General features: G+C 36.9%; 1 protein-coding gene across 7 annotated transcripts in view; it reads left to right on the plus strand.

The window, feature by feature from the left end:
• Positions 1-26,289, plus strand: part of TAFA5 (TAFA chemokine like family member 5) — a 436,021-nt gene that overhangs the window by 149,982 nt on the left and 259,750 nt on the right. The window contains exon 2 of one of the 7 annotated variants that reach the window (XM_033514551.1): positions 9,546-9,566. The exons of the other annotated variants lie outside the window; for them this stretch is intronic. Within the exon in view, the coding sequence (XP_033370442.1) occupies positions 9,546-9,566 (21 nt within the window). The remainder of the gene's footprint in view (positions 1-9,545; positions 9,567-26,289) is intronic. 7 annotated transcript variants of the gene reach the window in all.

A 26,289-nucleotide genomic window follows, 5' to 3' on the forward strand; every position in this document is an offset into this window, starting at 1 on the left:
AAGCTCCAGGCAGACCAAGACAAGCCCAGTCAAAGCAAGTCTGACAAGTGTCAGCCCCAAGGCCGTGCAAAGGCGGTTTCAAGGTGGCTTGTTCCTAGCAGCAGCAATATGGTGTTTTCTGGGCTGCAGGACTGCAAAGGTTCACAGGGATAAAGGATAAGTAAAGGATGACAAAGAAAAGTGACATTTGACAAGGACTTGCTCTTTCCATTGCAGGAATAAGCCCTTACTTGGCTGCTCACATCCAGGCTTTCACCATTTTAGAGTGTTTCTTGTTTGGCACAAAAACTTTGTTGTTTAAAATGTGGTACTGAAGTATCTTCACTGAAACAAGTGCAGTCAGTGCTGACTCTGTGTTGAACTCGGTTCAGTAATCATTCTAGCTGCAGTTATGCATGCTTTCTGTCAGACAGCAGGGCAATTTACTACAAAATGTTCTCAATAATTTTGACAGAAAGATGTTCTCCAAATGTATCATGCAAAACACAAGCTAGAAATTTTATAGAGGATTGGATTTCTGTAAATTTTTACAGAAAAATATAATCTATTTAAAATTGCCTTTTCTATGGGTGTTGTGCATAAATTCTTGCATACAAGAAATGGTAGAAAAATAAATAGTAGCTTTGGTCATTTGACTTGTTTGGTTCTGAAGTATGAACTCTTCCAAAGCATTACAGTGGGAATCTGTGGGTTTAGTATATCTTTTCTGTTCTTTACAGAATACAATGAAACTCATTGAGGTATATCTTAGCTAAAAGCATAAGAAGGTTCTTGCACGGAAAATGTTCAAGTATGACTAGGCAAAAGATGTAAAAAATTTCAGAATAGGAATATTAATAAACTCATTTTACTGAGGGGGGACTGTGTTATAACTGGATGCAGGGAAATTGTCAAGCTTAAGTTCATTGTTCTTGGAATAACATTGTGGCTTTTCCATACTGAGAGCTTTTTCTCTGTCTGAGATATTTTTTTGAAGCGTGTTTGTCGTCATATATTATGGGTCTGGGACACTTGCCTGTGATTATATGATTGCTCATGAATGCTCTGCTAATGGTATTTTTCCTGAAGAAAAATATTGACTCATTTGTTTTGAACTCCTACTCCACCCACATGTGGTAGTGTAGAATTATGTAAATTTAGTAAATGAGAAAAGTAAAGTTCTACCAAGTGTAATAACATTTATTCAAATAGGGGTATCTCTTATTTCAGTGTGTTTTCAGTGTGAGTGTTATGGAATTCCTGTTGTAACACATGTGAAGATCTAGGTTATTATACTAGATCTTTAAAAGTATTGTCTTACAAGAATCATAAAATAACTGAAAATTGCCAGTAGGTCTTTTAACTGTAATTAAGCAAACTAAGCCTTACTTCCATTAATCCAATTTAGATTTACTGAGTTTATTAACAGTTAAAGGTTTTCATTTTAGATTTTTATTGCTGTGGTTTTATAGAAAATAACTAGCCTTAAAAAAATATTTTTATCAAATCAAGACTGGCAAATGTAAAAAGGATTTTATGTTAATTTTGGCCTATCCCATCATACTTTGTGCTGGTGAAGTTTCTATTCTTTTGCTTGATAAGAACAGCAATTCAATCTATGTTCATTAAACCTGTCCCACCTGTTTTGAGCCATCCCTCCATTTGTTTCAAACTCCTTATAGATAGGAAGGTCTGTATATTATAATTTATTTAAAGTTTAAAAAAAAGGTATAAAAGAATTGAAAATGCTTTATTGCAGAACCCACACCCCCCAAACAACCCTGAGATCAACATTGTAAGGATTTCAGCAAAGGCACGTGGTGTTCTCCTCTTTTAGGATATCCTGTATTTTTATTTTAAAATCTATATTGATCATACTGTACTTTTTCCTTGTAGTGCTTTTCTTGTGAAAAACTGGAAACTTAACTACAAAGGATTAACTACAGTACATTCTATTCCAGGAGTACAGTAATACCCATACAAAGCTTAAATAAATAAGCATTAAATACTGCAGGTCTGAGTGTTATCATGGCAATATTTGAAAAATACCTACATTCTCCTGAACAGGACTATGTGAGGAAATTTTGAGAAGCAGTTTTGAGGACAAACAGAATAAATAAGTAGAAAAAAAAATTAATTCTGTTCTGAAAATCATTTTGTTTTCCCATTGCTAATTTTTTTCCTTTGTTTAAATTTTATGAGTAATAATTGGTGTTCTTGGGTTTTGGTATTGGTGTTCTTGATAGTCATGATTTTTGCCATTCTTGACCTTTCATTTTCAATGAAGAACTAGAAAATTAACGAAAAACAATTGAAAACATCTTGGTTTAGAAATCAAAAATCTTTTAAAGTTGAATTGCAAACTTTTTCAGAGCACTGGCCTTCTGTAGAATACAGGATTTGTGATGTTTTGTTTAAAACTTGTAAGGATAAAATTTTGGCATATAAGTCTCCTTGATTTAATTCTTAAATACTTAAAAAGTTTACTTTTATCCTAGGAAATGTCTTTCTGATATATGGCTTCAGTGCCTAAGGGAATCAGCAGGTATGAATCACACCAGGTGATGGAGGCATGATGGAGAAGATTGAAACAGTGATTAGGATTCTTAATTAGCAAGAATCTACAGGCTATAAATTAGTGCCAGCAGAAGTAATTAAACTACTTTATTTGAATTAAGTGAAAAGCATGCTTAGCTTTAGGAGACAAGCTTAATGTGAAGATTAAAACAACAAAAAAAAGATATTTGTATGTGAAGTACAATGCAGATATATTTCAAACACATTTGAAATAAACATGACCAACTAATTTTTTTCTCCTATTATGAGAAGCTTATGTCTGTTATTCATTAAGTGATTTAATTCCTGTTCTGTTTATTCTTTGATATCTGTACAGTATTTGCCTTTTTTTTTTTTTTTTATACTTTTATAAGGGTAGATGTAAAGGATTTGGAATCAGACATGTAGGGCATAAGGCCTCTTCCTGGTGTAGCTGCTTTTACAGTCACTTTATGGGCAAGTATCTCCTGGGTTCAAAAAAGCAAATTATTATTTCAAGGTGTCCCTGGTCAGAGAACCCCATGGGTTTTCGCAATTCTTTTGTGTGTCTGTGTGTGTTACACCAGTCTGCTCTGAATGAGGATGAAGCTTCTGGGCATCACATAGTTTGCAAATAGACTGTGCCCTGATCTTGAGCAAAGGTTTGGTCATTAGGGATCGCTAGGACCTTCAAAGTTTTTAAAATTCATTTAAATGGGATCATTATCCTTATTTTCTTTATAGCACTACTGCAGGAAAGAGTTCTTTTGTGGTGTGGTATGCCAACAGGCACTAAAATCTACTTGGACTTTTTTTTTTTTCGTTGATATTTTATCTCAGTCTAAGCAGTTGGTGGGCAGAATAGAGTTTCCCTCCTTTCTTTAGGAATGTAAATAATTTTTAATAGATTCTCTTTTTTCCTTTCTTGTATTGAAAATGTACTGTAACCCTGACATCTGATCTGACTATTGGAGATGGAAAGCTGTACTACCTGCAGCATCTCTGAGCACATCAAAATGACTGCCCTTAGTACCATAGACTGATGGTTGCATTCAGTTCTGATTCCATATTCATCATCCATGTAGCATAATCTATTGTTCATGTATTTGATTAGAGTCTTCTAATATATCTAGAATAATATCTAGAGTTTGTTGAATCTGACTGTGAAGATGAGTCAGGTTTACTCCTCCTCCCTCTCCTACTCCTCCTGACATTTCTGCATGAGAAGGAGCAATATTCCGTAGGGGTTTTTTTTGGGTTTGTTTCTTTTTTTTTTTCTCTTTTTTGAGATCAAAGGGAATTCAATCTGAGGAAACCAAATCCACGCGCATCAAACAAGAAACTTTCAGAGTATTAGTGCAACCTATTGAACATTTTTGTGACCCCTCACTTTCTGGCTTCTGACAGCTTCCTCGGAAGTTTTTTTCCCCTCCTTATCTTTCTGGTTCAAGAATCAGTAGATCTGAAAAGCAGAGTGCTAAGGAGACTGTTCCTTTTGATTAATAAGTGAATAGATTTGCTGTAGAGCCAAGAATGGAACATCTTGTAACTGTTGGCAACATTACTAAAAGAATAAGTATCCTCATGGAAGGGGAAGAGCATAACGAGAGTCTTGATCAAGAGGAAAGAAGAGTCTTAGGCTTTCAAGAGTTGTTGCATTAATGTAAACAGCTATCTGTTTTATTCTGGATGTTGTCCAGTTACCAGAGGAACCAAAAAAAGTCATTTTCAGGCTCATATGATTTTGAAACAGGGCATGTTTCTGGCTATTTGACTTCCTTTCTCCTTTTCTGGCAGAACCAGCCTGACTTTGTATGTCTGATGCCAGAGAGTGGAATTCATATTTTTTAGCTCAGAAGGTTGCCATCAATCTCCATGAGACAACTCTTTTTTTTTTTTTTTTTTCATTCTGAAGTGCTCATATCTGTACTGGTAAAGAACACTAGAGTGTATCATGCAAGACATTTAGGGAAGCTGTTTCAGTCAGTTCATTGCAGGATTAGCAGTGAAAATGTAAGTTCCCATTGGAACATCTCCCATTCAGAGACGATGAGCCAGGCGGGGCAGTTCCCTATTTTAATTTCTCTAATGGCAGTAGAATTATAGTTGGTCAATGCTGGTCCTCATTCTCTACTACTACTCCTGTAAAGGAGATGCCAGAGAAATAGCTGGAGCACAGCATACTCTGGCTGTCTCCCTAGATGTGTTATGACTGCATGTTGTTCCTCATTGTGACAAGTAAAAGCATTTCCTTGTTTAGGCCTTGTATTCTCTAAGCCTGGGACAGAAAACACTTCCTGGCTGCATCCCATCATAGATCTGCTGCATCCAACAGTTTTTAGATGCTGTAGAAAATCTGTCAGTCTGTGTAGATCACAGATTCACAATCTGCTCCTAAAAGCCAAAGATTACCATGCATGAGAGAAGCCTTACTATCGAGGAAATAATTTCTCCAGGATATACTTATGTCAACAGTTTCAGCCATTTTATTCCCCTCCCCAAGAAAAGAGAAGGAAATAAATATACAAGGACACAATTGCTTTGGTCAAAATCAACCTTACATTCAGTGGATTATTGAGGTTCTGACTACAACATTTATCCCTTGGACACAAGTAGTTCCTTCTGAGCCAGAGACATCAGTGGACTGTTCATGAAGCACAATCTTGGTACTCAAATGCAGTGGTAGAACACTCTGGTTGGACCAAGGTCCCCCTGATCAGAGGGATTCTAGAGCTTGTATACAAATTTCAGTGAACATGAAGGAATTTAATTAATTTCTGCTTTTCTGACTGATTTGAAAAACAGTGAGTATAATCTAAAGTGCTTCATAGAATTTAGCGATGTCCAAACTGATTCTATGTGTTAGAAGGGAGTGCATGTAATATAGTCTGTGTGAATATATGTGTTATGTGCATCTATTTATATATCTTTCAGGACCTGAGCAAAACTAATTTGGCATGGATCCTGTTATTTTAATAACTGGATGTTGTGATAAGGTTCCTTTCTAGATAGGTGGATGTAATTACCAAAGGAATGATGCTAGGTCTGCCACTGAGTAATTCAAAGGGAGATTTGGCACAATAATTCTTGTCAAGATACCTTCCTGACTAATCAACAGAATATTTGGGAAGGGGAAACTTTAATAACTCTTAAAAAAGCCCTAAAATATCAATGTAGCACAAACTTCTAATAAGATGTGAGAATTCCAGAAAGGAGACTTTTTTAAAATTTTTTTTTATTTTTGGAACAGGTACACAGACATTGAAAAATCTCATATATATATATATACCCAAAAATTGTAATTATGATAAACTATATAACCATCAATCAATCATATAAGCTATAGAATTAATATAATACATATACAGTAATTTATAAACTATTATATCTGTATGCCTATATATTTTTACATCTGTATAAAAATAAGGCATATTTCTAATTTTTTCTTTAGTCATGTTCTTACTAAAAGTTTCTTGCATTTTGTTTTCTAAGCTTTATCCATTCTGAAAACCTTGTGATCTAAGGATACATCTTAAATACTATTTTTTCTTCCTGTGTAATGATCTATGGCAAAAGAGAAGATTACTTGACTTTTTTCTGGTATTACGTGACTAAATGGACACAGAGCACATGGAGGAACATTAGTATTTAACATGAGCTGCATTGGTCTCATAACCTGAGTTGGAAGAGAAATGAAGTTTCCCAGATCAGGACTTTAAGCATGTGCCAATTTAGTAAAATTGTGAGGCTGTCATGAATTTTTCCCCACGAACACTAACATTTCACTGACAAGTGATCTGATTACTGATCCGATCTGAGCCCTTGTGGAGGCTGTTTCTGCTGGGCCACAAGGGCTCTGGCTCCAGCTCCTGCTCTTCAGCCACTGCAGACCTTTCCCTGCCAGGCTGGAAGCTGCATCTCCCCAGCTGCTGGGCTGGGGCTGGACCTGTGCCTTTTGGGGCTGCTGTGATGCTGCCAGAGCTGTGCTCTGTCCTTGTGCTGCTAGGAAGGACATAGGTCCTTGGGGGATGTGACTTCTGCTTGCTCACAAGGAGCAAAGATCCAGTTTCTGCACTGACAGGAACACAGTGTCTTGAATTTGGGGTGGGTGTTTTGTTTCCTACTTGGTGCAGAATTTGTGTCCTTTGGCAGATGGCATAGACAAGGGATTTGCTCCCCTAAGTGGTGGAACATCACTGGGTCTCCTGGCTGACTTTGAGGAGGGGAAAAAAGAGGAAGGGAAGCTCCTAGTGTTTGAGTTCACCCTGAAACACTTAATTTATAGTTAGACAGGTTCCTGCTGTGTATAAAATACCAACAAATGTGTAAAACATATTATTACTTTCAGTTGAAAATGCCTTAGCTTCACCAAAAAACTGAAATGAAAATTAAGAGCTGACTAATATACTTTCTGCAAACATTCTCATTTTGTTCATCATCTTCTGTAAACAGATCCTGTGATCTGTTTTTATCATCAAATTTTATAATTATTTATATATAAAATATTTTAATATAATTTATAATAAATTGTATTAATCTTACTGTTTTCCTTTCATATGTCTAGCTATTCATAGCATGTCAAAATGTTACTGTGTAACAAAATTAAAAAGTTGTGAAAAACATGCACTAGGTATAATAATAATAATAACAACAACAGCAACAACAGCAACAACAACAACAACAATAATAATAATAATAATAATAATAATAATAATAATAATAATAATCCCTCATATCTGCTTAGGGAGTTGACTATGCTTATGAAAATTAAGACTTGTCTTTATAGAAAATGATAGCTGTGAATTGCTTTGGCATATTATCTTCTGTGGACTTACAATGTCATTAGTGTAATATTTATTATGCTTCATTAACCATATACAAGTTGCTAAATGATTTAATTTTCATAAATGTAAGCTATCTTTGCATAATTCTAAAAATTAGAACATTTTACTTAGAGCTTTGCTCTGTCTCAAAGTCAGTGAGAAGAAATTGCCTGTTAATGAGAAAACCTGCTACTATTAGAGAGATATTTCACATAGTTTAGTATTTTTCTTGGGCTCGAACCAGATGTTGAAGGAAGTGAAAATAGTATGATTTTGTATTTGTAAATAGTATATGCTGCTCATTTTTTATAAACTAAGCAAATTCTTAAATTTCAAACTTACTTTGTCAGCAATTCTGTTTCCTTGAGTTAGGAGCTGCAGACTTCTGCTAGCAGTTCAAGTTGAAGACACACATGTTGCTATAAAAACAAAGCATAAGCTCAGATGTTTAAAATAGACTTTTACAGACTTTTAAATGTGTTGTATATGTACCTGTCGTATTTTCATGAAACACTGAGATTTCTCTGCATGGAAAAAGTCATATTTGAATAAAAGGATCTCGAGATGAAGTATCAGTAACTTTAATCATGACTGAAAACAGGGCTATTCTTGGCTGTCTTACACAAAGTTTGTATTAACTAAGTTTCACCTCAGCCATATCAACATCTGAATGAGCAGCCTGATGTGTCTTGTTAATAAGTATAGCAGATAGCTGTGAGAATTTAGAAACTTTCAGTCTGCAGCCACACCTAGGTCTGTTTACTTGGAGAGCAGATCAAGAGCTGTTTGGAATAATCACAGTGGTTAGTGAAGCTGTGAAGGGACACCCATCACCCCAAGTCAGATGTCAGTAAGGAGTTTTCTGTGTATCAAAGGATTAGTCAATATCTGTTATAACTGAGAAATATATTTTAGTTTATTTAAAATTTCACCTGTTAAAAAGGGCTAACGTGATAAAAACTAACATAAAATAAAAAGAAAATGGCTAGACAGGCCTTAGTATTTGAGCTGAATATATAATGCAGAAAATATAGAAATCAATTATATGACAAAGTGAGTTTTATTGTGGTTTCAATATTTCAGAAGAATAATAACATAAGGAGAAACCCTTTAAAATGAGGGATTTTTGATTTACTATTTCTCTATAAAGCACAGTTTATTTCTGCTAGCCTCCAGCTGAGTTATAGACCAAGGAGGATAAGCACCTAAGACTGCAATTGTACAAAATGTCCTTGCTGAGATACTGTTTCATCTCTTTTAGATCAGTCTGTATAATACTGTATAATACTTGGGCTCAAATAACCTTTAAAATGTTTCTACTCTGAAATCAACAATGATAAAGTCAGTGCTTTTTCATGTTTTGTTATATGTCATTTTCTCCTCTATATTGAACTATACTGAGATATATTTTAAATGTGTGGGTATTCTTCCTATCTAATTCATATATGCTCATGTCCCTTCCCCCCACCCCCACCATGCTCCCCACCCCCCGTTTTAACTTTGGCAAAGGATGAACATTTTGTTTTCCCACTGTTTTATAGTGTGATCTTGTCATTGATAGACTCATTTTCTGGATGTAATGGAAAAATCAAAACATTTACATTGGTACTTGGAGGTACCTTAGACTTGTGGGAGGAGGACCAGAATAAATGTCCAGATGCAAAAGAGTGATGCTTGAAAAACATTTTGAAGGCCAGACCTTTAATGGGATCTTGAAAGTCATGGTGTCACTGATATTTAAATACGAGTCTGTGCAGAAAACACAGCATTTTTCTTGGGAATTCATAAACTTAGTTACTTGGTTTAATAGTCATTCTGGCTTGCTATTTCAGTAACTAAGCTGTAAAAAATAACTGCCCTTAAAAAACCCTCCTTAGGAATAAAATGTTTCATTAGCTCCCTTTAAATGATTTAAAATACAAATTATTTAAAATAAAGTAAACCAAAGAATGAGTTAATGGAACAGTGAATCTGTCATGAGCACATCATGGCCATCATACCTTCTAAAATATCAAGAACACTTTGAAAAAAATGCCCTGAGGGCCAGCCTCTCAGCCTCTTGATTTTAGCCTTATCTTTCCCATAAGAGTGTTTATTATATGGAACTGAATTATTTCTTTTTCTTTCTTTCTTTTTTTTTTCTTTTCTTTTTTTCTTTTTTTTCTTTTTTTTTTTTTAATCATGAATTACTTGATGTGGTTTTCCTAGAGGGACCTCTTGAAGTTTGTGGTAAGCTACTGGTTTCTTGGAATTTACTCCTCTTTGTACCCTGTTGGAATTTTAGCTGACCTTACTACATCTTCCATTAGATAGTATTAATGTATTTTCCTTTGTCTAGTCAATCATAAGTGTGGAAGCAAAATTCTTTTTCTCTTCCCTGTACTTGCTGGTGGCTCCTGCTTTCTTCCACTCCTATGCTATGAGCTCTGTCAACCAAGTTCATGTTTATGAGAGTCTCCAAGTCCTTACTTATTTCCCTTCTGTTAAAAAGCCAATTTAGGACAGTTGCTCCAATAAGTTACTTGGAGATTTCACATTTTCCTTTATGTAGTTTTTTTGGTTGTCTAGTTTATTTTTCCTAAAAGTTTTGAAGTCATGACCAACAGAATGTTTTTTTAAAGAAAAATATAATTCTTTAAGAAGAAACTGAATGCTAAAATTCAAGTTCCATCCTCACATTTTTCCCTTGCTTCAGCATGGATCCTCCACATATTTTACAGTCTTTTAGGATAAACGTGTTCCAACATGGGCTTTCTGTGGGATACATTTCCTTAAGGAATATCCACCTGCTCTGGCATGGGGGTTCTCCATGGGCTGCAGTGTGGATATCTGCTCCACTGTGTTCTTCTCCCTTGGCTGCTGAGTGGAAGCCTGCTTTCCAGGCATTGCATGGGAATCTCCCCTCCAGTGTCTGGAGAACCTTTTCCCACTCCTTCACTGACCCTGGTGTCTGCAGGGCTGTTTCTCACACTTTTTTCCTTGTCCTACTTCACTGGTCTGTGGTGTTTTTGCTCTTTCTTAAATTCACAAATTCCCAGAGGTGCTGCCTTTGTGGGCAAGGGGCTCAGCCATGCCCTGTGGTGGGTGGCATGGAGTCATCTGGAACTGGCCACGTCCAGCCCAGGGCAATCCCAACCTCCCAACACTGAGCCCCAAGCAGCTTCCAGGGCCTGGGCACCCACAGTCTGTTCAGTGAGCCAGGACTGGTTTTGTCCCGTAGCAGTGGTGAGTGATTTGTCATCTTTCCTTCTCCTCTTTGTGTGGTTCCTGATGCATGTTTTAGGCAGTTGTCCCAGCGAGGGGCAGGACAGTGCACTGCGTATCATGAGTGTCACTTCCTGTGCCGCATGAGGTGACAGTGGCCCTTGGTGAAACCACCACAGTGACGGGAGCCTTGTCTACATGTGAACCTCCCATAATATAGCAGTTCTGATTTCATTCTACATTTTGCCAGCTAATAGTGCTGAAAGAACTTATCCTGAAAGGCCCTGGAGATTCAGCCCTCTAAAGAGCAGTGCTGCCTTGGAAACCGCGGAGCTCTCTTGCCTCTCAGAGTGATGTAACAGTTTTCTGGTCACTGAGCATCCTGATTCATAAACTGTTTCCAGCCCTGACATCACTGAAAAGAACTAATGATTTTATACGTTTGGGTTGGTATTCTTTGTTTTGTTTGTTTTGTTTTGTTTTGTTTAGTTGGGGTTTTTTTTGCTTTTTGGTTTTTTTTTTGGTTGGTTGGTTTGGTTTTGGGGTATTTTGTTGAGTTTGTTTGTTTGTTTGTTTTGATTTTGTTTTGCTTTTGTTTTGAAATGCAAATGAGACATTGGCAGAAATGTGAAAAAAAAAAACAAGCCAAACACAACCAACCAAAAAAACCTTCTCAGTCCTTGAAGTATCAATTTACTTTTGATCCAGTCAGTTATTTGTGCTTTCTCTATGAATTGATTTTTGTCCTACATGGAACAACATAAGCTTGACCCTTGAATCAGATTCAGGTTGATAAAACTGTAACACATTTAATTCAGTGGGACTTTCAGCCTGTGAGTATGTAGCATTTTTATGCAAATGTATAAAAGGTTTTGGGGACTAGAGTAAGAGTGAGTAAGCACTGAAAATTTAATCTGGTGATAAGGAGGTGATAAAAGTTCACTCCAATTGAGTTAGCAATTGAGTTATTTATCAGGTTATTTAGGATGCTTGGGACTGAGATTTTGTGTACATTCTTAGTTATCTTTTTTCAGAATTAAATATCTAAATGTCATGAAGCTGGAGAGATACCAATTCTGTTTATTTTTTGGTTTCTTTTAACAGAGTAATAGGTAGTGTTATTTTGTAGACAGGTGATGCAATTAAGAGCATTTCTAGTAGGTTTTGTGTGTGTGTGGCTGTGTGTCTCAGTTTTCTATGGTAATCTCTTTTTCCACATCTCTCCAGGCCCTGAACTTCAGGGAAGGTACTGGGGGGGATGAGGTCCCTCCCATTGTAAAGGAAGATCCCATTTGAATCCACCTTGAACGTGTGTAAGTCTATGGGACCCAGTGAGATGCATCCCATGGTCCTGAGGGAACTGGCTGATACAGTTGCTAAACCACTCATTTCAAAAGTTGTGCCAGTTACTGAAGTTGTAAATAAGCCTGTCTCTTTAATAGGAATGTGTAGATGGCTTACACTGAAACACTACGTGTAAAAGGTATTTTCAAGTGCCTTCAAAATAATGCCTAAATAAATGCACTGATATAAGTGATACCTTTGGGAAAAAAAAAAAAAAAAAAGGGAAAAAAGAAGGAGGATGCACTTACCCCGGTCTTTTATCTACTTAAAACAGTGATTCTGTACTCTTTCTGTCTTTCTTTATCTCTATTCTCCTCCAATATGGAAAGTATTTTTTAATGAGTAATACTTTGAAAATGGTGGCTAAGGAATAAAGGATTCTCTCTATGCATGTGTATCATGACAACCCAAATTTACAGATAGATTTCTATCTGTGTATGTGCTACAACACACTGATTTCACCTAAGAACTTGGACAAATCTTTTGTTGCGAACTATTTAAGAAAGGGATTAATATAATAACTTGTCTCTGAGATCAAGTTTCAATCAAGAGTAGTTGCTTGGACAGCAGTTACTTTCTGTAACCTTCAAAGCCTTACTTTTATCAAACATTAGCCACTTTTCCCTCCCTTTCCTATTCCTTTTGAATGTCAGTGCTAGAAACCAACAAAAACTTCTTTAATAAATATACACATCATGACATAGAAATTGAGAAAGTTATTACTTAACTTTGCAATTATAGCTCAAAATCAGTTTTAATTACAATATTTCTGTGACATTTTTTCCATTTGTTTGCTTTGTTTAGATGTGTGTCTAATGTAAAATTTAAATAATAATTAAAAAAAAATAGAAGGGGAAATTACTTTGTACATCTTAGAAATCTAGCCTGGTTGATCTTTTCATAAAATGTATTGATAAAGGAATATTATCATTATTCATGTTCTGGTAAGACTCAGTGATTTTTAAAACCAAGTAACCATGGAAACACAACTGGGTAACATAAGGAAGAAAGTGCAGGGGTAAATTTACAGTTAGTCTTTTAAGAAAAAGTTATTTCTGTTTTTACAGTATAACTGAGCTCAGTTTTTTATCTAATATCTTACCAGTTTGTGTGTGCAGTTATATTATATATATGTATATGCATACACATATTGAAGATATTTAATCAAAATAAAATGAATATTTTTTTTACATCACTTCTAGCGTTTTGGATGTTTGGTTATTGGTTGTTTTTGGGTTTTTTTTTCTAATTCAGTAAATTTTAGCCAGAAAACTCATTAGCTTCTCCTCCTTCATTTTTGTTTCATGGATTTTTTTTTTTCCTAAATGAGAGTTTGAGTAATCTTCCTGAGCTGTAAGTTAATTTTGAAAGGCAAATTTCTAAAGCATTGTGGTAGAATACTCTAGTAGTCAAAGGATTAGAGGGATCACAGATGGATTATTGGACCAAAGTGTAGTAAAAATGTTACAAATGTAAGGTAAAGTCAGTTTCTTGTTACTGTATAAAGCATATGTTGTTTTTAATGTGATAAATCACAGAACTTGTAGGGGTTTGCGTAGTATTTGGCACACATTCTGGTGTCTGTCTTTTATATTGCTTGTGAACGTGGACTAAAAATATGTATTTTCTTTATTAGAAAATATTCCCCAAGTATTCCTGGACTATGCTTTCATAAAATGACCTGCTGGGTAATGTTTTCCCTTCTGTATATCACTGTGAACGTCAACCTGCTATTTTTCCTTCGCATTTCTAATCCATATGAGGATATGCGTCTTTGTATGATGGAAAATGTGTTGTGTTTTGTAGTGTTAATAGCAGCAATTTTTAAAATCATGCTTGCTCAATATCTAAAAACCTTCGTATATTTTAAGCAAAAAGGTCAAGGAGATTTTGAGCTTTTTTGATTTAAACTTTTGAAATTTGTAGTTAGTGACATTCTTTGGGATAAGAATATTTATCTTTCTGACTAAAATCAGCATTTCTTGGGAAAGAGGTCTCTTTTCCTGAATCTTTTTTTTTTTTTTTTTTTTTGGTCCACATTCCCTGCACTCATCTTCTACTATCACATAGAGGAAGTTGAATAGGAAGCTAAGTCCCCAAATGTATTCCCTTTGTTCTGATGCAACCTCTAAAATGCATCAGATGTCAAGCTATGCCCACTGTGAGCAATTCATGAAGAAATTGCTTCAACATTTTGATCACAGTCAGGCTTTTATTATGAAAGTAACTGGCACAAAAAGACACCTTTAGAAGTGGGAAAACAAGCAACACAATGAAGTAAAAAATGATGAAATTGAGCACAGCACTGGCACAGTACAGCTGCTGTCCCTGGCAGTGACTGAGGCCTTCAACAATAGTCTATGGCTGCCAGGAAAGCCCCAGTCACTATGGGGAAGTAATTTCTGTTGGTTAACGTTCATTTTAATATCAATGAAGAGTTCAAGCCAGAATCCCATCTGTGAAAAACTCAGAAATTTGATAGTTCTTGTTTGTTCATGAAATGGTCTCATGAAGCCGCTTTATTTTTAAGATTTATGTAAAGGTGCACTTTACCTTGTCTGGCTTCATCTGTGATTTTCTACGTATTCTGAATGAATGTTGGAGACAGCTTTGCAATCAAAAGATTATATTCAGTACTTCAAGGAAGACAAAAAAAAAAATAATAGTGTTAAGTGAGCATGGAAATCATTTGTACTGTGGAAGGTGAAATTGCTTTTTCCTTCCCTGGATTTATATGGTAGAGGAGACTCATCATTTTCAGTGGAATTTTCAGTGTGAAGTATGGCAGTACAAAGGCACAAGTATTCATTTCCCATCATTTTCCCAACAGAGCTTATACACTGAAAGTTACTTCCACCTGCATCTTGCTGAAGGATGAATTCAAGTCCATCAGATGCCTCATGTCCTTTCAGTATTCTGGAGTTCTGCAACCCACAGTCAACAGACACAGTAGCATTTTTGCTGTCACTTACAAGCTGGCTCATGTGCTTTATAGTGTACAGGGGAGGCATATATATGGATAAAGTTTGGATTCATCCTGCTGGCTTAAAACAAGTAAATTACCTCATTTGGACTTGGGAGTTACCATGAACCCACTTATCCATTGCCTGCCACCTCTCATGGTCATTTATGTGAGAAGGTGTGGAATGCTACACCATTTAAAGTCCTTTCATCCCTGGCATGCTTATATGAGAAAACTATGAATTTATGGAGTATCAAGCAATTGATATTTGTGATATCAGAGTTTCAGTGTTGCAGGAATTCCAAAGTTACAATTGATGAGTATCAAGCCCTTGAAGGAGCTAGAATATTTATTGTTTTATTTTAGTATTTTAATGAGCTTGACTCATTAGCAACAGCCTTAAAGTCGTTAGGTTGTCTTTTTTCTAGAACCATCTTTATAGTGTCTTTTCTCTGGTCCGTGCTCACCCTTCCAGGCTCCTTTTTGGGTTTCCAGGTTGATGGTTTATGACTTCTCCTAGCCCACAGTTAAGTACAGCTGTACAGTCACTTCCGTGAGGTTTTTGCTGAGTGGGCTGTGATGTTCATGATGGGAATCCCCACCTCTTCAGTTCTGGGACCTGCTTGGATTTATTTTCATGTGTTTCTTTGCCCAGGCTGTTGCCTTCTAGCAGCTTTCAGCTCAGGGTCTAGCCTGTGGGTTTTTACTAGGAATGACAGAAGTTGTTGTTACTGGACTACTCCTTATTTTAAAAGTGGTTTTGTATAGATTCAGCCACATTGATTTCAGTGAGGTTGAATTTACATTCTCAAGCAAAACATCTGTCCCAATGCATCAGAGAGTCAGGTTTGTATTTCCAAGACATCTTGGATTATTTGTTCCAGGTGCCATGGTCTGTCTTACCATTCCCTCCAAATATGAGCTCTTTACACTGGAAAAAGCTGAGTAATTTTAATTTACGGCAGCAGCTTATTTTCTGCTGAACCTGAGTATATGAGCTGCCTGTAAGCACTCTTTGCAGCCTAAGAAACATGAAATAGAAGATGGGAACTGCAAGGAATACTGAAATCCTTCTGAAAAGGTTCTGAAAGGTTCGTGGCAAGTGAGAGCAGCAAAGCGCGGGTTGCTGACAGGACGTGGATTTAGGTATGAGAAAGGGAGGAACTGAGGTCAGTGATACAGACACAGGATGAAAAAAGGGTGGACAGCAATTCAGTGCTGCTGAAGCAATGAAGGGAATGAGTACTTGGGGATGGCTGAGGTGCAGGCTGTTGTTACTGAATCAGGATTTTCTGTGTGTGTGTGCGTGTGGGGAATTTGCAATAGCACTGACAAGCAGAAGTTCTCATTCTGTTTCGAGATGTGTGGAACTGGAAAGAGCACTAAATAAAAGCTGTATCTTCAGATGCAGCAGAGCACAGCCTGCCTGTCTCTTCATGCTGCATGAGCTTCCATCTTTATGTAAGATCTGCAGGTTTTTCTTTATTGCTTAATCATATGGTAGCTCTAATTAATAGCCCTAATACAGGATGTCAAAGAGGTGAGCAATAGGAGATGAGTGGCATTTCTCTGAACTTAATGGTGAACAGTGGGTCAGTGGAGTCTCTTGTGGAGAAGCCACATATATGCATATTAGAGTGCATTAAAATTTAATTTTTCAACCTTAAGTTACTGTACATACATAGTGGTAGACAAGATGAGCAGAGATAAAAAGTCATGAGGTAGATTAACCCTTCTCTTAGAATAATTTATCTTCTGTAAAGAAAAATGTCATGAGTTGGGGTCAGTCTTTTAGGGAATAAGAGTCAATGTATGACTTTTTGAGGAGTCCTTAAAATAGTATTTTTATTTCCCTTTAGTATACTGAAATAGTTGTCCTGGATCAGAAAGAATTATTCTCCTTAACCCTTTATACTCTTGGTGTGATGCATTTTTGAATCTCAGGAGACAAGTAGAACAGGATTTACTGTCCTAACTAGTATGTAAAAACTCTGTCCTTTATATAGAAACTGATGACTTAAAGTTGGTTTTCAAGTCAAAGTGCTTATCTTCTTTGAATCATAATTTTTTTTCCAGTTTTCCAATGATTATGTAGCTCTTATAATTTGCTTGTAAAGAGGAAGCCTTGGTCTGAAGATTTGTTTCAAAATGGAAATAATACTGAAATCAGAGAGATTCTTAAAATTGGAAATCTCTTGTTAGTTAGCTTTAGTTCTACACTGAGCAACAGCAGTGCTTTCCTCAGTCTCAGTTTTGAAGGGTAAATTAATATGAAGAAACATCCTTCTGAAAGTGCTGTTATTCTCTCAGCAGACAGAGAAAAATTATATTTTGCCTCTTAGAATCGGCACACATTTTTTATATATTTATTTATTTTTCCGTTCAAGAGAGGTAGGTAGGAAAATTTATCAGAATTCCAGAGTGGGTTTGAGGGAGGTGTAGCATATCTCAATCTGTCCTTACCCTCAGAAGTAACAGCTTCAGGACATGACAGTGGCAGCTTTCAGTTGCTGCACTGCACTGCAGTATCAGCTCCTTTGCAAGCAACAGCTGATCACTGCACCCTGCTCAGTGCGTGGTGGAAAAATCCATGTGCTTGTGTAGGTGGAAACATGTGTCAGCCTATTGTGCCACTATCCAATTCTAATAGTAATAGATGAGGCTTTGCTGTTCATTTATTAGTAAGTGCTGAGTTATGAGAAATATTAAGAATCGATGATCCATCAAATGTAGGACTTGAGTTTCCTAGAAATTTGTCTGTTAGTTTACTTACTGCTTATTCATACTGAAGTTTTTCCTGTATTAATATATTTCTATGTATTAACTGCTCTTTGGCTCCCCATGTTGAAACAAATTTTTTACTTCTTAACTTGTGAAATGCTTGGATTGTCAGTTCCAGAACTGATTTCACTCAGTGGTTACAGAATGCATCATTTATAGTCATTTTGAAATGCTTAACGTCAAAGCCTTTGAATCCTCCTCTTTGATTTAGCAAGTAAGCAGGTTTGCTATGAGAGGAAGAGTTTGAAGGTGGCTGCCAAAGATCAGTGTCTATGAACTGTTCTTAAGCAATTATTTCTACTGTTGATTGAGTTGACTTATGTTTTGCCATGAATATGAGCTGGGGTGTTTGGTTTCCATTTGGCTTATGCATAGTAAAACTGGCACAATGTATTTGCATCCATTTTCGATACTGCCAAGCTTCAGTTATCCACTCATAAATGCATTTTTTCAGTAAGTCTTTTATTCCAAAAGAAGTGGATTGTATGACTGTTTATATACCTACTGGTACAGTTGAGGGCACATCATGAAAACAGAATATTCTGCTGTAGGTCTTGATGTTAATGCCAGTCTTCAGAAAAAAACTTGGAAAAGTGTAGAGAAGGATAATATAGATGATGAAGAGAGTTGTGATTTGAAATAGTTTCATCCTGTCATAGTTACTGTGTGAGACCGAACAAGGCCCACTGTCTGTCAGTCCATTTGTAAAGTGGTACAAACTATAATTACATTATAGAGATTTAGTAAAAATAAATCAATTATATTTGAATGGAGATTTGGGAGATTTGAACCAAAAATATCATTTGCTGTAAGTCTCGCATAAGATTTAGTGTGTAGGAATGTTTATTGCAGTATGCTGCACTCACTGGCAAGACAGCATTTTGGGGTATTGACATGTGTTCTTTTTTTATTTTTTCTACTTGTATCTTCCTCATCCTTATTCTGTACAGTTCAAAAATCTCTTAACATAGCCTTTTATTCAGTTAAATTTCTTTCCTCAGTTCTTATACCTCATTTTTTCCTGCTGACCTTCCTGAATCAACATTACCTTTCTTGGAGATGATGTGGATGACAGTTATCTTTCATGAATTATCTCCTTCTGTCCCTAGCTCCTCTTCTCTCCTTTCTCTGCCTGAGCTGTACCATTATGAAAGAAACTCAAGGCTGTGCAAAATTGTTATTTACACCTTTTTCTCTTTAAAATGTGTTTTTTTCCTTAATATGAAAGGCCTTATCTAGCTCAATAGCTCAATAGCATTTTTTTCCCAGAAATTATGTGCTGAGTTCATGTCTATGTATTTTTTTAATTATTTATTTTAAAATCTGAAGGTAGTACAGTTTTCCCAGAATCTGCTTTGTATTGATCTCTAATTGTGGATTTAGTGAAAGACTTGTAGCATTTCCTGTATACAAGTGCTGTTTCTTCCCTTTTGGTATTTTTTTCTATGGATTTTTGTCTTTATCAGGGATTATTTGTCAGTTTTTGATTAGCTGTGTGTTTTCATGTAGAGAGTCAGCAGTTTCTTTTCTTTGTCATAACGTGCTTTCTGAGTTAGTTTATTTCTTCTTCTTTACTATATTTTTTTCTTTTTGTACTGAATTATCTTTGGTTTTAAAGTTTTAAATATCAGTCCTCTTTCCAATACTGTATGAATGCTTTTTGGTAAGAGCTTGAATCTATGCACCTTATTTAGAAACGGTATGTTCTATGAACTAAAAAGTAATCACAAAGTTTATTAAACCTAGAGAACTGTATATTCCATTTGATCCACGATTATAATAAGATATAACTCAAGAATGGTAAAAAGATCCTTTGTTTGCAATAGAAAGAAATTTTATTGTTTTGTTGATAGCATGGAGATGTTAAGAGTACTAAGCACTTAGTCTCAGATCAAAATGAGTGATAAATTGGAGGAATGTTTTTCAGTCAGTAAGATGAAGATCAATGAAGATAAATGCTAACTACTGAAATTTAGAAATGAGGAATCAAATGTTAATGTAAAAATAGAAAATCAATGTGTAGGCAGCAGTAGTGTATAAATATATCTGTGTGTTAGAATAACCATAAATTGCAATTAATTAATGATGTGATTCTCCTGCATAAAAAAGAGCAAATAGCCCTGGGTCATGCAGACTGAATGTCATTTGCAACACATGGGAGTTGCTGCTGAGCTTTTTTTTTCATTGAGTGGGATATCACAGAAGCATTTTGCCTGGTCTTGGGCACTAGGCTTAAATAAAGATACAGATGAGTTGGATGGCCTCCAGAGGAGACAAACAAAAATCAGCACCAGATATTAGAAGGACAAAAGAACATTTCATAGTACTCAGTAGAAAAGTTGTGAGGTACATATGTCAATATTATTACAAAAATTGTTTGTCTTCTAATGTAGGAAAGATAAGCATGAGCAATGATGGTTCTGTTTTCCAAATGATAACAAATGGAACAAAAATAATCAGCATGCTCCATAACATTGGGAATCTGTAGCAAGAAATCTATTTATGTGACAGCTAAATACTTGGAAAACTCTAGGGCCTCTCTGGAGGCTTAAAATAGGTAAGGAAAATCTGTATTAAGAATATTCAAAGGGTGTGGTGCTCTCCCCAAGAGTAAGGGAGATGTGTAAATGAACTGTGTTTGACCCTGTCTGGAGGTCAGGTAGACAGCAAAGACACTCTATCACCCTCCTCCACAACTGGACAGAAGAGAGAAAATGTAACAAAAGGCTTATAGGTGGATATAAAGAAAAGGAAAGTTGTCACTCATCAGTTACTGTCACAGACAAAACAGATTCAGCTTGGGGAAATTAATTGAATTTATTGTTAGTGAAAATCAGAGCAGGATAATAAAAAGTAAAAGAAATCTTGAAAGCACCTTCCCCCCACCCCTCCCTCCTTCTTGGGCTATACTTTCCTCTCCCAGCAGCACAGGGAGATGAGGAATGGAGGTTCTGGTAAGTTCATCACAAGATGTTTCTGCTGCTGTTCAGAGAGAGGAGTTATTTTCCTGCTCCAGCATGAATCCATCCCATGGGAGACAGTCCTCCACTAAATTCCCCAGTGTGAGTCATTCCCACAGGCTATGGTTCTTCATGGGCTGCTCCAGAGTGGGTACATTTTCATGACTGCAGTCCTTCAAGGACAGGTTGCACCAGCATGGATCACCTGTGAGGTCACAAATCCTACCAGAAAACCTGCTCTAGTGTGGGCTCCTCTCTCCATCCCTCTGTAGGTCCCTGACAGTGCTCCAGTGCAGGCTTCCCATGGGGTCATATCTTCCTGTCAAGCAACCACTTGCTCTGGCATGGGTCTTCTCCATGGGCTGCAGGCAGATCTCTGCGTCCCTGGGGACCTCCATGGGCTGCAGTGACTCAGCTGCTTCACCATGGTCTGCTGAGGAACCCCAGCTCTGGAGCCTGGAGCACCTCATCTCCCTCCTTCTCTACTGACACTGGTGTCTGCATTGTTGTTCATCTCACGTATTCTCACCCTACTCTTCTCTGGCCACAATCACAACAGCACAGTAACTTTATTTTTACCTTCTTAAGTGTGATTTCACAAAGGCATTACCATCATTCCTGACTGGACCAGCCTTGGCCAGCAGTGGGTCTGTCCTGGAGCTGGCTGGCATTGGCTTTACTGGACATGGAGGAAGCTTCCAGCAGCTTCTCACAGAAGACACTGCTGTACCCCCCTACCACCAAAACCTGGTCACACAAGCCCAATAAAATGAGACCAGGCCGTTATTATCTACAGTTCTAATTTTTTAATGATTTTTATCTTTTCTTCCTATTTACGCTTTATGTGTTTCTGAGATGTGATAATGTAAGCTTTGAAAATATTTTAATGATTTTATAAGACAAGGTTTTTATGAAGATATATTAAGAAGTTTTACACATATTTATATTAGAAATACACAAATATACATGTGCACACATAAATTACAATGTATAAATATATATTAATAAGTCTTCATTATATATGGTTGGGTAGATATTTTTGTGTGTGTGTTTGAGTGTGCGTTTGAGTTTTATAAGCAAGAGATGTTGGAAAAATAAGCCAGTTCCTGGACACAAAACCATCTCTTCAAAACTGAAATAAAACACTTCATGTTGAAAATAGTTAATCTGTTTCATTTAATTATGTTCATTTAATATACAGTTTAAGAAATAATGGAAAGTGGGTTTTTTACAAAAAAAACGGGACAGTAGAAGCTGCTTGCAAGGCTGGAGGTATTCAAGTTGTTAACTCTGTGGGATGAAAAGAGACAGATAATTATTACCTGTGGAACATGGAGAAGTTATCTAGGGAGAGGATGTGAGTGTTATAATAATGTGTCACTGTTAGATCGATGGTTTTTAGTATCTGGAAAAGCTATAAGTTTTAGTCCCAAAGCTTATCTTTTCAAATTATTTTTTATGTCTCTGTTGAGAAAGAGGTTGAATGATCAAAAATGTGTGAAATGTTTTGTGAAAACTCTTCTTCCATTAAATGCATGTCTTGTCTTTTACTGTTTCATATGTGAGTTCTGCTGGTATAGGAAGGTCTCTTCACTTTGCCCTACATAATTTTATACCATGTTGGTGCCTTCCATGTGCACGTGCACAGGATCCACGTGTTTGATGGCTTTGTTTATGCAAGGTGTTTATTCCAGTTGTGAAAGGGCACATTTTCTGTTTTTCATTCTGGTGAAGATTTTTTTACTGCAGCATATGTTGATGGCAATTTTGATGATAGGTATGCTAGGGTAGAGGGTTGTTTTAAAATTAAGCAGATGAGAGGAGGTTTGGGTTCTCAGTTTGTTCTTCAGTTACACTGAACCTTTTGCACTGAGGTAATTCTTTCACTTTTTGAAAATTAGACTATTGGTTCTTAGGTACACAATCTTTAAATCAAGTTAAGTTGTTATTGAAAGTACTAATGCATTATGACTATTCCAGCAGTTTAGTAACAGAAATGGTTTAAACCTTCTCATCTTCTGAAAGAATGTTTTTTACAATACTAAATATTAGCTTTTGCACATATTTTAATACAGCAAAAATAAAACCAATCCTAGCCTAAAGATATATATAAAATATAAAGTGAATTTCTGAGTAGTGATATCAAAATGTAGCTATAATCTGTTGCAGAAGGTATTTCATGCACTGATTAGGAAGCTTTGGTCTGAGGACCATAGAAGTTGTGATTATTTGCTCTTCTAGTCATAATAAATGGAAAAGATATTCTGGCTAAATGGCAGAAGGATATTGCTTTCAAAATAGTATAAGTCTCTATAATGTCAATAGGAGAAGGATGCTATACAAACATAATTGGTCCTGGAACAGCTTTCTCTATGAACACTGGAAAATGATTGTCAGTTCTGAGAGTAGTAGCTGTGTTGCCAGCAGCATGTCTGGAAACAAAGGATGGAGAGAGAGAGAGAGAAAAGGTAGTTCTGTCTGCTCTACTGCAAGGACAAATGCTACCCCTGTCAGCTGTAAATGCTACAGCAGCTCTGCTTCAGCCAAAGGGACATGATGGATTTCCTAGTGAAGTACCACTCTGAGACAAAAGAAGGACTTTGTGTCGTGGCCCAGTGTTAGTAGCCATCATGCATATAGAAAGCAGTCTCTGCTTTACCTGGACAAGACTGGCCTTTTCAAAAACCTTGAAGTGAGCAAGCAACCTCCTGTGATATTTTCAACAGAAATTCGAACTGAGTCATTTATATTGCCATAACTCAGAGGAAAGCTTATATAACACAGGCTGTATTTAATATAAGATTAAGAAGCTTAGGTAAGCATGTAGGCTTTTTTCTTATTTTAAAGTAATTCACTATAATGTTTTGTCTGATTTGACAAAAGCCCAAACTTCTAGATTCACTTGCTGACTGGTTTTAAAAAGGCCACTTGTCTATGTCATGACCACCTAAAGGAGAGAAGGGTTTGCACTAAAACCTTTGTGGTAATACATGCTTTGATAGACAAGTTAAAGTAAATGGGTCTGCAGCCTTGTAAAATGTTATAGCTCTTAGGTATTAAAGGGCTTCTTTTGGAACTTACTGTTCATGGCATCAGAATTGGTGGTGCAGAACACAGACCAATCACACCAGTGCTGTATTTCAGCTATGCCAGCAACTTCCTTGGCATTTTAGCTTAAAACATCAAACAAAAGGCAGGCTTGCATTAAAGTATGGTGTCTGGAAGGATGGGCATGTCCACAGACATTCTGAGTTTGCTGTGGCCAGTGCACCTGCTGGCAGAGCAGGCTGGGTGCAATCTGTACTGTCCCAGCAACATTTCCAAGTGTTTTAATGTGAAAACTGTAAAAACTGGTGTAAGGGCATGTGAATTACCTCACATGCACAGCCACATGCAATTTAAATTTGATGCTAAGCACATTTTAGAGACAAGCTTACATATGACATCCACACTACTACACTCATGGTTGGCTGTTAAATTTTGGGTATTGTAACCACTAGTTCATACTCCCAATAATCTTGTTGGAATTAGACAGCCATTCAGAGTACAGGCAGGGAATTTCAGGGAAAAATGTCCTACTAACATGTTTATCAACCATTTGAGGAAGACTACCTGTACCCCAGAATGACCTGCTGAGAATAGGTATTTTGCCATCTTTCTCCCAGATACTGTTGGATGAATACAAACAGCACTGGCAGTGCAGCTGAGCAGCAGCAAGATGTACCTCTGCAATGGAAATAAACCCTAAAAGTTACAGATTCGAAAAACAAAAATGGAGAGCAGGGAGAAGAGCCCTTAAATGCTATCACAGAGAGTGGAAATAGGATTGCACTGTTTGCAGTTAACAGTTTTGGTGGAAGTTTATTCTGCAGTTATGTAATTATAACTCTTCTATGAGTTTCCATTTCTGAGAACTGATTTTTAGGCATTGTGTTTATTTATAATATTGTGCATAAACATTGCAAAATTTTTCAGATTTTATACATGGTGGTGAGTTTGTGTTTTTGCCCATTGTAGGTATACTTAAGACAAATCTGTGTGTAATTCACACGCTGTGCATATGACAGCTACACTCCTGATAATGAAATTTATGAAAGAAGTGCTGGAAGAATGGCTGATTTAGCCTGTGTTGTGCCATGACTCACAGGAGTCTTCCCATTTGCCTTAGTGAATGTCTGTAGGGAGAGGATGCTGGCTGCATCTTCTGAATTACAGAGCCAAGTATTGGAAGAGAGGATCTTTTCTAGAACTGCTCATGCCTGTGAGTCTTTAGAGACAGCTGTTTAAAAAGCAAAACAAAACAAGAAATACTGGCAGCATAAAATGTAAGGACTCAGAAAGGAAATTGCCTAGTGTTCAGTTTGATAATAAGCGCCATCAATTTTGGATGTTCACAGGATTATGTTCTGTGTCTCTACAATTAAAAAGAAAATAAGAAAAAGCATCAGAGAACATTAGCATAATTGTCATAGTGCAAAGGCTTTGCATGCAGTCTATTAGTATTTTCCTATCTGTTAATTAGCAAAGGAACAATTTCTACAAGATTTCTTAGATAAGCGCTGCATTTCAAAACCTGTATTTGCAGAAATAAGGCCAGAGGCTCTTCAGCTTATGAAAGGAATCAAACTTCTTGAATTTTCTGTAAAATAAGTACATGAGTGAAAGAAGTTATTAGTGAAAGATAGCAAATTGATTTGAGAGATGCAGAAAGAGACAACTGGAAAATGATGATCTTAGAATCATAAAATCATAGAATCATTTTGTTTGGAAATAAACTTTAAGATCATCGAGTTTAACTGTTAACCTAACCCTGCCAATTCCACTACTAAACCATGTCCTTAAGCCCCACATCAACATGTCAAATACTTCCAGAAAGGCTGACTCAACCACTTTCCTATGCAGCTTGTTCCAGTGCTTGACAACTCTTTCAGTAAAGAAATTTTTACCAATCTTCACACACTCATTCCCAGCAAACTTGAGGCCATTTCCTCTTTTCCTGTTTCTTCTGACTTGGGGAAAGATACCAACCCCTGGTTACAACCTCTTTTCAGGTAGTTGTGGAATGATAAGGTCTCCCCTGAGCCTCCTTTTCTCCAGACTGAACAGTCCCAACTCCCTCAGCTGCTCCTTCTAAGACTTCTGCTCCAGACCCTTCAGCAGCTCTGTTTCTGTCTCTGGGCACACTGCAGCACCTCAGTGCCTTGTACTAAGGGGTCCAGAACTGAACCCAGCACTCCAGGTGTGGCTTCAGCATGTCAAGTAGAGGGGGACAATCACTGTCCTGGTCCTGCTGGTTACACTGGTTCTGATACAGGCCAGGATGCCATTGGCTTATTTGACCACCTGGGCACACACTGGCCCATGTCCCACTGGTGTCAACCAGCCCCCACGGTTCCTTTTCTGCTGGCAACTTTCCAGCCATGCTGCTCCCAGCCTGCAGCATTCCATGGAGTTGTTGTGACCCAAGTGCAGGATCTGGAACTTGGCCTTGTTGAACCTCATCCAGTTGTTCTTGGCATTGATCCAGCCTGTCCAGATCCCTCTGCAGAGCCTTCCTACCCTACAGGAGATTAATGTTCCTGCCCATCTTGGTGTCATCTCTAAAATGACTGAGGGAGCACTAGATCCCTTGTCCAGATCACGATACACATGAGATACTAAAGGCTCTCAAATCTTACGCTCAAACTAATTTTGAGTACTC

The sequence above is a fragment of the Parus major genome, chromosome 1A (assembly GCF_001522545.3).
Source record: "Parus major isolate Abel chromosome 1A, Parus_major1.1, whole genome shotgun sequence".
NCBI lineage: Eukaryota > Metazoa > Chordata > Aves > Passeriformes > Paridae > Parus > Parus major.